Below are 13,677 nucleotides of genomic sequence, written 5' to 3' on the forward strand. Positions count from 1 at the left end.
AACTGTTTTATTTTGTAAGGCTATTTCTAGAGATATGTCAAAGTGTTTAAATTTTTTTTAGAAATAGTGTCTAAATTCTTTTGTTACTGGTATTTTCGTTATTGAGCAGCTACAACAAACTCAAATTTAAAGAATGTCTGAATAAAAAATATGTCGAAGTTATTTGAATATGCGAAATATATACGAGGGGATATTTTTTTGTAAATCAATATACATATGCACTAATAGAAAAAAGATGCATTTTAAAAACACATTTTTTTTTTGCATGATTTTTTTAATGCATATTTTCTCATTTTTTGTACATATTTTGGAATTTTTGACGTTTTCAAGGTTTCTAGTGCATATTTTGGGGTGTTTAATGCATACTTTGGGATTTTCAGTGCATACTTTGGGATTTTTAGTGCATACTTTGGGATTTTCAGTGCATACTTTGGGATTTTCAGTGCATATTTTGATATTTTAAATGCATATTTTGATATTTTAAATGCACATTTTGTACTTTAAGTTCTTAGTGCATATAATCTGGGCTATAAATATCATCAAATGTGCATTGCTTTTCAATAATGCTCAACAAAATTTCGGGTTTTCATGGGCATAGTAGCTTAGATTACTTGTTTCTATATGAACAAGGACAATCTGAACATCACTGAAGTTTTTAAAAATCTTTCCTATACATGAAACCACAAAAAAAAAGTGATATTTCTGACATTGAGAAAGAGTGGTACATCAGCAATGGCTTACAAAAATGTAAATTTTGCTCCAAGACTTACAGTAAAATCAAAGGAAATGTATTCAGACATTTTTAAACTGCAATCTTTTCATTGCATCATTTATCAGCAGGTCCTTTGATGGAAAAGGAAAGAGTTGGAAATAAGTTGAATTCTAAAGCCTGTAATGATCACTTTGAACTTCATCCGGCTAAAAAAAACCCACAAGTAGTTATTCCCGAAATTTCTTCAAGACTTGGAGAGCGTGGGGCTAGCTTATTACACAAAAATTTGTTGGTTGTCTTGTCAATTTTTTTTTTACTGCTAAAAGAGGTAAAACTGCTTTTCTTAATGACAAGGCATGGGTGCTATATTTAGCATTAATTCATAATTACAGGACATTTGAAAATGACTAAAATATCCAACTTCAAGGTAAAGCTCAGCTAATAACACATATTTTTCCATGCACTAGCAAGTTCATTGTGAATTGAATTTATTCACACACAAAAGCTACTTAGAACATAATACACTAGAACCCCTTAACAGACACTCCTCAGTTTTACGGCTGAATAATTTCCCCCATGTATAATAGAAGAATTTATTTCAAATGGCATATATTCTCTATTTTTATAAATCCTTATTAATAAAAAAAACACCAATACTCCTTCCATCTTAACGTATCACATACTTTGCTCGCCTAAATGCCATCTACTCACTGCCATTGGTTCATAAAAATATTCTTAAAAAGCACTTCAGCTTTCTGATTCCAAAATTCCATAATAATCTACCCAGAGAAATCACTGACACTACTGCATTTACTCCCTTTAAAAAATGCCTCAAATTTTATCTGCTCAAACTCACTAACATTATTCCTGATTTTATCACCCAACATTAAATCATATCTTTAAATCACCTGCCATAATTCTGTACAAATTCATGTGCTGGCTCTATATTTATCATGTATATCATTAACATGTTTTTTTTTGTATATTTGCGGTCAATATTAAGAATTAATGTTCATATTATTCATATGTAATTTTTATATAGAACCTTCCACCATTGCATGAGAATATCCTTTATTATTTATATTACAATTTTTAACATATTTTATTTTTTATACTATTTTTATTTGTAACTACCATCTTTCTTTGTTTTTCTCCCTCATATATCTGAAAATATCACTGTACTGTATTTTATAAACCTATTCATTGTAACAACCAGTGTGGGACATTCGTCTCCTTGGTTGCCAATAATATCATATAACATGTATTCACACAAATTGTAAAATAAATTTGAAATTGAAAAAACCCTGATTAACAGTCACCCCTCTTTTACGGACGAATTTTTTTGTCCTGCTGGTCCACAAAAGAGGTTTCACTGTGTTCTCAATAATTCTTGGTTGGTAGGTAGAATTCATTTTATGGTTCATTCATAACTCCTTTTTCCCTTCCCTTTGATTCTAATTGAACAATTTTTTAAACGTTTATAACTAAATTTTAATTGCTGATTACCAAATTTTCATTAACACATTTTTAATTATTAATTTTTAATAAATGGCAGCCCACTTGAAAGATAGTTTTGAAGCAAATGGCCTAGGATCCAATTGAGTCTGACATCCCTGAAAGATGTAAAGCATATCACCATAATCATTCTGAATATCAATTCAAAAAAAGTGAGTTCACACAAATAAGGTAAATAAAACAAAACATTTTATTGCATGTTAACAAGGAAAATAATATTTCTTTTTTACAAGTATTTACAAAACAATTACACACACTGTACCTGCTCTTATCATGTTATTTTAACACATAAAAATATACAATAAAATGTCTCATCAAACTAATGTACAGTGCAACCTGCATGAAATGGAACATCAAGGTGTAACAAATAATAATGAGTTTCAGGCAAGTATCTTTTGATTACATTCAAGACAGTGTCTTGACTATCTCATACAGTGTCTATCAGACAGCTTTTGCTGAATTAAAACATTTTGATGGAATACAAATGTTAGTTGCACAAAACAGTTCATTTTGTAATACCTATTTATATTTTCTATACTTTGGAAATGATTTTTGTGCAAAATGGTTCTCAACCATGCAGCACAAAATTGTATATCATGTTGAAAAAAAAAACCCCAAAAATGTAGTATATTATACTTGGTGCTTTGTATGCACTTCTCAGGGGCTGTGCTGCCCCTTCAGGAACACAAAATGAAGCAGTATATTTAGTGAATAAATAAGAAAAAGAAGTCTAAGGGGCTCTGCCATAGAAATTTATCCTAACAAAAGCTCTGAGAATCAAAAAGTTTGAGAACTGCTGCTGTGCACCACCAAAAGAGACAGGTTTTTGGCAACAAATTTAAATAATCTCTATTTGAAACATCTGCGATAATTCTATAATAAAAAAAAATGGTTTTCTTGTTCACATATTAGAAAAAAAGGAAAAGAGAAAGAAAAATAGAAGAATGGGAAAAAAGAGCACAGTAAATTCATCATTTGCCTTCACCATAGGTCCCAATACACGGACTTGAAAAATCTGTAGTTTATCATGGGTTGACACATTCCCCATCAAAGAAAGCATGTCAAACAAACAAAAGGAAGAACTTGGACACTTTTTGAAATTTCAATGGGTGACCATATATAAGTACTGCTTTTCCAAGACACATTTTTCGCTGTCCCAATTTTTTTAGCTATAATTAGCCACTTCGCTTGCTTTTGGCAACTACTGATTTTTCGTACTTGAAATCCTGATTCCCCATATTTTCCCTGAGAAAACGGGGTCAACCTGACCCCGTTGCAAGGACTGAAAGAGTATTTACTTTAGGGATTTTTCATTCAAACAAAGATCAATTTGAAGACTTTTAGGGATTTTTCTATGAAGATACAAAAATAGGAAGAATTAGATTTCGACCAGAAGATTTTTAATAAGGCTGAAAAATCAGAAGGCTTCCGGGTAAATCGGAAGCATTGGTACCTATATATATATATATGCTTCACCCTCCTCTATGTGCTCTATTTTCTCTCTCACCCCAAAGCAGAATGTTTTGCATTGCTCTGCAACGAGCTCTCTGGTGAATGGAAATGTTCTGTGCGCATTATATATATATAAGCCACCATAAAATAGTGTTTTCTACACCTTTCCTTAAAACTCTTCTAGGTTGTTCTGCAGTATCACTGATTGTTCTGCGGCATACATCGCACATTGGGACTCTCTCATATATATATATATATATACATACATACACACACTGTATTTACTCGCATATGGGTCAACCATGTAAGATGTATGATTTTAGAGATCAAAATAAAATAAACTAGATTTCTTAATTTGACTCCTTATTTTGTTTATTTGCAGATAATAGCATAAGATTTTTTGTGAGATGGCGTAAATGCAGAATGACACATTGTATAGGGGGGTGCTCAGAATGGTATTACAAAATACTGTGGGTACTCAGAGCATCCACTGCACTCCTCGATCTGATGACACTGTCTAGATCCATGGCTCTGAATCAAACGGGACATCAAAAGTATTGGAAACTTGACCAAATTCTGAGATTGTCTTTCACAAATTCTGAATTTTCATTTTATTACTATTTCTCTTATCCGTCTTTCATTGTTTCATTTATCAATTTTCTATTATTTTGCTCCCTAATTCTGACTTTAATTTTTTTTTATGAATATGGAATTTTCAATAGATCCTAAATTATTTTCAATCAGTCAAAATTACTATTAGTTCTGGGGATATTTCTGAAATTAATTCTTATTTTGGATTTTTTTTGTCTTTAAGTAAAATCTTTTGTTTAGATACTTGCTCACACATATAGGATGACCCAAGTTTTTGAAACAGCGAAAATTAAATAGAGACTCATTCTATACACAAGTAAATATGGTAAGTATATAAGAAAGATACACTATATATGGGGAAGGGGGAGATCACTAAAAATTAGTATAGAAACAACAAAAAAGGAAAGAAAAAAGCTTCCATTCATGCAGCTTTCTGATGAGAAAAGAGATTAAAAAAAACTGGAATTTCTTCCATATCCATGATCGTTAAGGCGTTAATACTAATTGACAGCATTACTCATATGGGGAATGTATCTGTTCTTATAGTATGTATGATATCTATTAATGTAAAAGAAAAAAATTAATGGCTGTAATTAAAAATTAGCTTTATGTAAAAACAGGGGAAGGGGTAATGAAATTTCCCAGCTGAATGTAGTTAATATTCTGCATAATTTTCATTCAGATCTAAAAATTATATTTGGGGGGGGGGAATTAAACCAAAACAAAATGTATCTGTTCTTACAAGTTACCACCTGGTAGATATTCAGATAAGAAAAAATTACATTTATTCATATCAATTCATGAATAAATTAAAATTAAATAAACATATATGTTCTCACATTAAGGGAAAAAGTATCTGTTCTTAGAGCATAATAAATGATACGTTGCGTAAACTTGTGCGAATAAACATGTGTAATGGTACCTACAGTGAATTTATCTGTTCTTATCACATAAAGACATGAATAAAGCTGGAATATGAATTGGAAACAAATATTATGGCTATAAATTGCATCTGTTCTAACAGCTAGTTTTGTACAGAAATGATACAAAATATTAGTTAATAATCATTGTTAGAAATGATAATAAAAACAAATGAAATAAAAAAAATAGCACATTTTCAAGGGTGACGTAAACGATTAAAAAAAACAGACTGGTCTATGAAATGGTTACTTATGCGTTTTCACATGATCATTCAAACTATGTTAGAAAAAATTCCAATTTTATTTGACTCATAGCTAATAAAGCTAACTAGGGGGGTATAGCAGCTAACAAGCTATTTCAAAAAATATGCTAGCAAAACAAAAAAAAAATTAACATATAAAAAAGAAAACTGGCATCATTTGAAGAAAACAAGTTCTTGTTATAAGCAGGCCTGGTTGTATAAATCTAACACTTGAAAACTATATACATAATATACAATCAAATTTTTTTTAGTTACAAAGCAAATCACATGCCATCAGTTTCCACTGGAATGAACTCATAAATGCCTCATTAATGACTTAGAACACACAAACTGTTTTACATACATTTTCCTTTAACAGAAATGTTCATATTTACACTCAGATTAGAATATACTTTACATTGATACAGACACTGTCTTGAGTAAAATTTCATTTACGTGGCTTATCCAATCTATTTCATTACTGGCCTATATATAGAATGAAAGTCAGTGCCACATTAAATGAAAAATTATATGAAACACATCACCCTCAAACAGGCCTCAAATATTTTAATCGTGTTTCCATGTGAGAGTAAAACCACCTACACAAGTGGTTTTTTTTGTTCTCAATTTTATTTTTGTTCAAAATCGTGTATTTTTTCATATTGAGATGTTTCAGACTACTTAAAAAAAGGATGGCATGTCATTAGAGTTTTGTGGTTTTATAACATATAGTGATTCAACTTCATTCTCTTCCATTCATTTAGCTGCAATTTCATGACATTTTAAATTTGATCCTATTTTGCCAAATTTGTTATCCACCTGTGCCTCATGAGAAAAAAAAAATTATATTTTATTATCATAAGTACCATGCAACCGAGACTTGTTTGAAGCATGGTTAAATTTTATCGCTATTCATCTTATGCTCCTCCACAATTTTATCACAAGATTTTGCTTCATTATTTATTGATGCCCCAGTTAGCGATTTTGCAGGATTGCAATCCACACTATGACCTTTGACATTCTCAGATTGTAACTCCAATGAATTCAAATCCTTGCATGCTGTGTCATCTCCTCCAACTTCAGCACACCCAAACTTCATGGCACTGCAACACAATTCAGATTCTAAATCATCACACATTTCAGAAAACTTTGCTGAAAAATCAGATGGATACAATTCTGTTAGGCTATCTAAAACAACTTTAAATTTTGAATTATTCTTCAATTCCACCTCATCGTCCTCTGATTCTGAGGATGACAGTAAATAAAAATCTGATGAGTCAGTTTCTTCTTCATTGTTACAATGAGTTGATGTTTCAGCAATCATTTCTTCTTTAGCCAATGAGTCTGATTCCTTTTCATTCATGCAATGATTTGATGTTAGAGAAATTATTTTTACATTTTCTCTGTCAGATGAGTCTGGTTTTTCTTCATTTATGCCATGATTTAATGATTCAGAAATTGTTTCTGCATCTTCTGTATCAGACATGTCTGGTTCCTTTTTATTCATGTTGTGATCAGATGTTTCAGAGATCATTTCTTTATCTTCTATGTCTAATTTATTTTCATTTGTGCAATGATTTGATGATTCAGAAATTGTTTCCGCATCTTCTGTATCAGATGTGTCTGATTCCCTTTCAGTCATGATATGATCTGATGTTTCAGAGATCATTTCTTCATCTTCTACATCCGATTCATTTTCATTTGTAAAAAGATTTGGTGATTCAGAAATTGTTTCCACATCTTCTGTATCAGATGTGTCTGCTTCTTTTTCATTCATGTTGTGATCAGATGTTTCAGAGATCATTTCTTTATCTTCTGTATCAAATTTATTTTCATTTGCGCAACGATTTGATGATTCAGAAATTGTTTCTGCATCTTCTGTATCAGATGTGTCTAGTTCCTTTTGATTAATGTGATCAAATGTTTCAGAAATCATTTCTGCATCTTCTGCAACTGATGAGCCCATTTCCTTTTTATTTGCACAATGATTTGTTGCTGCAGAAATTGCTTCTTCATTCTTTTTGACAAAGTACTTTGATTTACTGTCTGAATATTGAAAGCTAATATTGCGCTCACCCACCTTTAACACAACTTGCACCATTTCAGAAGCTTCTGTTACATGATGATAAGATTTATCGAAATCCATTTCATCATCATTATGAATGTCCGATGACTGTGACCGGGTACCCAGATCCCTACTTTCATCATAATCTATATCATGATCTTTGGAATGCTCTAAGCCAAGCTTGCCAAATTCCATTTCACTTGACTTAGAAGTCTTGCATTCTCGCTCGCTTATTCCATGACCCTCTTTTTCATCCCCAAGGGCTTTTCTTTTCAAACTGGCATGGACTGGCATTTCACTTGTATTGGGAGTCTTGGGTTTTTGCCCCCGTTTCCCATAACCCTTTTTGGCATCCCCAAGGGATTTCCTTTTCAAACTGGCATGGACTTCTATGTGGGCTGTGAGACAGCTCTTTCTGACAAACGACTTTTCACACTCTGAACACTTGTGTGGTTTTTTGTCCGAATGTAATAAAATGTGATTCTTCATAGACCTTAAATGTAAAATGTTCCTTTTGCAAATAGGACAGCTATATCCTTTTTTAGTTTGATGACTCTTCACGTGCAACTTCAATGCCTTTAAACCCTTAAATACTTCATTACATATACAGCATTTCATGTCTTTCTTTTTTTGCTTATCACAATCTTCTTCAGGTGATAAATCATACAATTCGTTTTCAATATCACTTACAGAGAAGCTCTGGCCATCTTGAGAGTCTGGGTCATCAAAAACAACTTTGTTATCTGATTTGCACGAAGACTCTTCAGTCCAACTTGTGCTTTCAGATTTTGCAGCCTGTTCCTGAAAAACTGAATCAACATGAAATTTCAAATGTTTTATCAAGTGGCCTTTACGCAAGAACTTTTTTTTGCAGACAACACACTTAAACAGTCTGATATTATAATGAGAATCCATATGGTTTTTAGCAGTTTTACGATCCTTAAATTTTTTTTTACATTCACAACATACATACAGTCCTCCTTTAGTTTTGTGTTTCTTCATATGAGATCTTAGTGCAGTCACACCACTCAGCAATTCCTTACAGATGAAACATTCCTTTTTATTTTTATTAATACTGACTGCTCCTTTATTTGTCAAGTGTTTTTTGCCGCAGGATTTTTGTTTCAGTTTCTTTCTAGATGTACTTGAATCAAGATATTCTAGAACATCTTCTGAGTAATTTGGAGATGTAGTTTTACATTGACGAGTAGGATTCTTCCTCTTATTGTGCGCTAATACCTTCTCATTGGAAGGAAGTTTCTCAAATTCACTTGACATGGTTAACTTTATTTCGACACCTAACGCTCGTAAAATTAAATGAGACAAGCAACAGCAACTTTCTATATAATCTCACATGAACAAAGCAAAAGGAATGAAAATGCTAAATGACAAAACTTATGGAAAAAAATTTCCAAAGTATAGTATCTGTTCTGTGGTAGTATCTGCTCTTTTAATTTGCACTAAATAAACAAATAAAAACAAATCCACTCAATCAAGTGTAGTAAGTACCTAACCACAGTCTTTTTTCATATTAAAAAAGCATCACAACTAAAAATAGGGTGTGTATCTGTTCTTACAGCATAATAACTTCATACTTCATATAAAATTGGAGCAAACAGCATAAATATGGCCAGATAATTTAAAAAATTCACCAAAGAACTTGAAAAAAAAGCAGAAATACTGAATAATTTCTCACAAGCAGCTACCAATACTCTTTCTATACAATAATCGCATCTCAGGACAGCTGAAAGAAAAAAATATAGATTATTCAAAAGAAAACATAACATTTAATCCTTATTTATTGAAATCAGCAAAATAAATTATAATTAACATTTGACCATAGGGTGCTTGATCTACAAGAATGAATTTTTAATTTTTCAATTAAAGATTGGCCTACAAGATCAGACTTGGCAAAAATGTGTATAATGCAGCGTCAAAACCAGGAGTCTTTTCCAGGGGGGGGGGGAAAAGCATATGCAATTTTACATCAACCCCCTCCATGGTAAAAAGCTACAATTTTATTATGTTGTTTTTTTTTTGCCCCCCCCCCCGAAAATTTGCTGCTCCTTCAAGACTCCTGTGGGAACTGTTCCAGTCACCCACTGTTGCACCATTAAATTAAAGATTTGCAGAAATGTGTTCCACACATCAACAGATATAGACCTATAACCAATCAGAACTTGACAAATCGAAAAGACTTTTAGGCATCAGCCAAATTTCTATTAAGCGCCAGAGTGGCATGGTAGTAAGATGCTCGTCTACCATCGTGAAGGTTGTCAGTGTCCCGGGTTCGAACCCAAGGGAGGTTATGGATAAGATATTTTCCCTAACAAACTCGAGGCGACCACCAATAGACAGCGCCTTCACTTCCAACCCATCTCACTAATGGCAGTAAATTGCAATATAGCGATATGGCCAGAGTTGGTGTTTGGTGAAATAGCCAAATTTCTAAGGAGTCTCAAGAATGATTTGAATGTCAAGAAGAGTGTTCCTAAATAATAAGCTTTAGACTTTTACAGGACTTAACATATTTTTGCTATGTCATGAAATCAGAAAATTTTGTGCCATTCTTACTCTTATTTAGCAATCACATACAGAAAAATTTTAGGCCCAGTACCAATTTCTAAATTGCCATGACAACCTGAGGTTTGTCAATCCATCAAAAAAAAAATTTTAATTTAATACAGAATGTGTGATTTCACTTTTTTCTTCTTGATAAAATTAATGTCTTAATACCAGAAAATCTTTCCCACTTGGAAGTGCCTTCAGATTGTGTTCTCTGGTCATTTCTTTGATAATTCTGCACTTGACATGTTAATCATAGTTACCAGTACCTACATGCTGCTGATTTATTTTCACCTACAGGCTACATAACATTTTTCTTTACTTTTGTATGTATCCCACTCCCATTGCTTCATTCAATTTTAATCTTCCCTTTATGATGTACACCCTCTATTTAATCATTATCACTCCTGTATGGATGACAATAACCATCACCATGGTGGATTATTATCAATCTATCATGCATTTCCGTTCTTTCTGATTAAATGCTGCTCCTCATAGAGCAAAAACTTTCCAATTTCTGTTCATTATCACCACATTTAGAAATTTGACTATGCACTTTTTATTCTCTTGCTCTGATGCATAAGTGAGAGGATCTCCTGTAAGTCATAATTTGGCTTTATCTCATCAATCATTCCCCATAGAGGTATAGTTACAATTTAAAAAATGCTCAAAATGTGTTCAGAAATCACCCTGCACCAGATTTGAGAGTTGAAATACAGTGTGCCACAAAATTTAAAAAAAATCTAAATTTTTATGCTGACTCTCTTCTTAAAAACCCAATTAGAAAGTTGTTGCTCGGTCTTTTCTCAGCCAAAAAACATTCCTAAGTAATAAGTGCAATATTCGCTAAGATATTTGAACTCAAAAATAGGAGAAGATTTGGAAAAGAACAGCTTAGATGAAGTAAAGAAAATTGTCTGTTAGTTTAGGCTGTTCTTTCTCAACTTCTGATTTTGAATTCAAATATCTGAGTAAATATTGCATTTAGAAACGTGGAAGTTCCTTGTTGGCTTCAAGAGAGACAGAGCAACAACTTTCTAAAATTGGGGTTGTGCAAGACAGGGTGTCAGAATTTTTTTTTTGATACACTGTATTTTCACTCTCAAAACTGGTACAAGATCGTTTTTGAACATATTTTCAGCACTTTTCAAATTATAACCATTCCTCTATGACAAACTGTTGACGAGATAGAGGCCGAATTAGGACTTACAGAACACCCTGTATAATATGAATAAAAATATTGCTTTTAGTGTGTGTCCATATATTATATTATTCAAATAAACAGCTATTGGGGAGAATGATTGGTTTGTGTGAAGTGGTGTTGTTTTGGTTGTCAATAACAGTATCTGCCAAAATTGTTTATTATAGTTTTAAATTCAAGTTCAATTAAGTTAACTTCAAGTTTTTTAAATTGCCATAGGAGCTGGAAATTCCAAAAATAATGGTTTTTAAAGAGCTGCAAGAGATATTCACGAAAATGAGATAGAATCCCCTTCTTTTTTTTTTATTCGTCCCTGGTATTTCATGCATGTGAAAGCACAAATCAGATCTACAACATTTAAAGACAATTCTTCTGCGAAATTAGATCCAGTGATGCCAGGAAGAAGTGAAAAAAGAAAAAATCTGAAGTCAGCCATACACACTCAACTCTACCACGTGGACTCGGACGAACAAGAAAACCGTTGCTTTCTACAATGTTAATACTTTTAAACATGCGCTTGCTTCTTTCGATCGATGCAATCAGTTCATAAACATACATAACGCCATACTCTATATTTCCATGCCACTTACCAAGATTCCAGTCTGTAGATCTGTTAGCAGGTTTATGTCTGATCTACTGCCAGGTGACTCAATAATATAACACCAGTGCTAAAATATACCAATAGTAAAACCAAATATTTTTGTAAAAGAAACTTAAAAAAATAATAATGTTTCCTCAGCATGTTAGAGATCATGGTGTTTCTTAACCTTTATTGTCCAATGGCCTTATTTGGAACATATTTTCTTCTAGTTGCCTCCTGTCTTATTCAGGGCCTTTCACTCCTCATCCAGGAGAGGCCTTTTCTACTTATTAAATTGGCTTGTTAAGAAAATTTTGTTGTGAAGAAAAAAATTCTGATGAGGTATATCTCTGGAATTCGGCACACCATTCAGTGAGCTTCCCCCAGAACAGTGGGGTCCCATGCAGGGCCATCTCAATCTCAATAGTATGGTACCCAATGCAGAATGATGTTCATTTTGATTCAGTAAACCCATAAAACAATACGTTGAAGAGAAACACTCGAAGGCTAGACAGCTTGGTTAAGATTCTGTAAAAGGGGTTGTTCCAAATTTGGCGATTTCCAATTTAACTTTGGCCTCCTCAAATTTTTTTGCTTGCCAAACATCTTCAAAATCATGACATTCAAGATTGTTGAGAAAAAAAGAAATTCTGCAATTCTTTTGTTGACAAGCTACAACATTGCAACACAAAGTTCTATGACTAAGGTTCCATAAGCAGTGTTGCACCAAATTTGGTGATTATTTTTTGTCGCCAACTGATTATCTTGGTGCTTTGGCTCTATCCAGGTTCTTGATTGGTGACAATGCTTTTTAAGCCAGTGAACTATCCTCATGTCTTTTAACATCCCATTTGGACTAAAATTCAACCACTTTGGCTTCAAAACATTGTCACCAATCAAAAATTTTGAAAGCACCAAGGTAATCAGTTGGCGACAAAAAATAATCACCAAATTTGATGCAACACGCTTATGGAATCTTAACCAGTAGCATCATAACACTCGAAGGCTACGTAATGCCAGATTTTTCTTTTTTATCAGCCAATCTTGATTTTCACGATGTTGAAGATGTTTGTTAAGCAAAAAAATTTGGGGCCGTCAAGAGGCAAAAAACCTTGGAGAATTGGAAATCATTAAATTTCGTGAAGCACCCCTACGAAATCTCAGGAACGGTCTGGATTATATTACACCTGTTCCAACGCTGTTATCCGTTTGAATCACCTGTGCTTTAAGAACCATCTATATCTAGAAAGCGAGAGAGAATAAATGGCAACCCACCGTCATTATGCCAGCGTTGGCAACTTATTGCTGGCAAAAAGTCGCCAAATTGGCGTGTCCCTTATACCAAAGCTGTTCCGTTGGTGTTTGGCGAAGCACCACAACACGCGAGCATTTCCTACCAGGTTAGAACTAAATATCATGAAATTCAAGTTAAAATATATAAAATTTATTTGAATTAAAAGCATTATTTGAATTAAGCATTAAAATCGAATTTTATTTGAAATTAAATTACTGAATTCAATTCACTGTGAACCATATTCTCATACTAATCCAGATTCACCAAGAGTTGGGTAAACCTAGTTTTTTACAGCATAAATTTCGTTCCGCCAAACACTTTTTACCCGTAGGAATTTATTTGAAATCACTCACGCACAAACTCAAATAAATGATAATCTATCAGATTGAAACGTTCATTTACCTTCAAACTCGATAATTAAATGCGGAAAAAAGCATTTTAACCCAAGTCATTTTAACAACACCAGCAACAAAGGAAGCCATTTTAACGCTTTCCGCACGGCCTTGACCAACGTTTCGTTGATCTCAATTTTAATTAAGA

At 32.9% G+C, this 13,677-nt stretch overlaps 1 protein-coding gene across 3 annotated transcripts; it reads right to left on the bottom strand.

Moving 5' to 3' along the window:
* Positions 1–4,423: 4,423 nt before the first annotated feature.
* LOC149078648 (uncharacterized) lies at positions 4,424–13,630 on the bottom strand. 3 transcript variants are annotated; one of them, XM_089240782.1, is made up of 3 exons: positions 13,540–13,630; positions 11,854–11,931; positions 4,424–9,241 (listed from the first exon to the last, which is right to left on the bottom strand). In XM_089240782.1, exon 3 carries the CDS (start codon positions 8,773–8,775, stop codon positions 6,328–6,330), a length of 2,448 nt encoding a protein of 815 aa, XP_089096908.1. In that variant the 5' UTR covers positions 8,776–9,241; positions 11,854–11,931; positions 13,540–13,630; the 3' UTR covers positions 4,424–6,327. The 3 variants fall into 3 exon arrangements, with proteins under 3 accessions (XP_089096908.1, XP_089096909.1, XP_089096907.1); XM_089240783.1 differs by lacking the exon at positions 11,854–11,931 and having other exon boundaries at positions 13,540–13,625; XM_089240781.1 differs by having other exon boundaries at positions 11,854–13,619.
* Positions 13,631–13,677: the final 47 nt, after the last annotated feature.

This window comes from Pholcus phalangioides, unplaced genomic scaffold, assembly GCF_987345545.1.
Source record: "Pholcus phalangioides strain wild (caught in Gottingen) unplaced genomic scaffold, Ppha-v1.0 ptg000013l_1, whole genome shotgun sequence".
NCBI lineage: Eukaryota > Metazoa > Arthropoda > Arachnida > Araneae > Pholcidae > Pholcus > Pholcus phalangioides.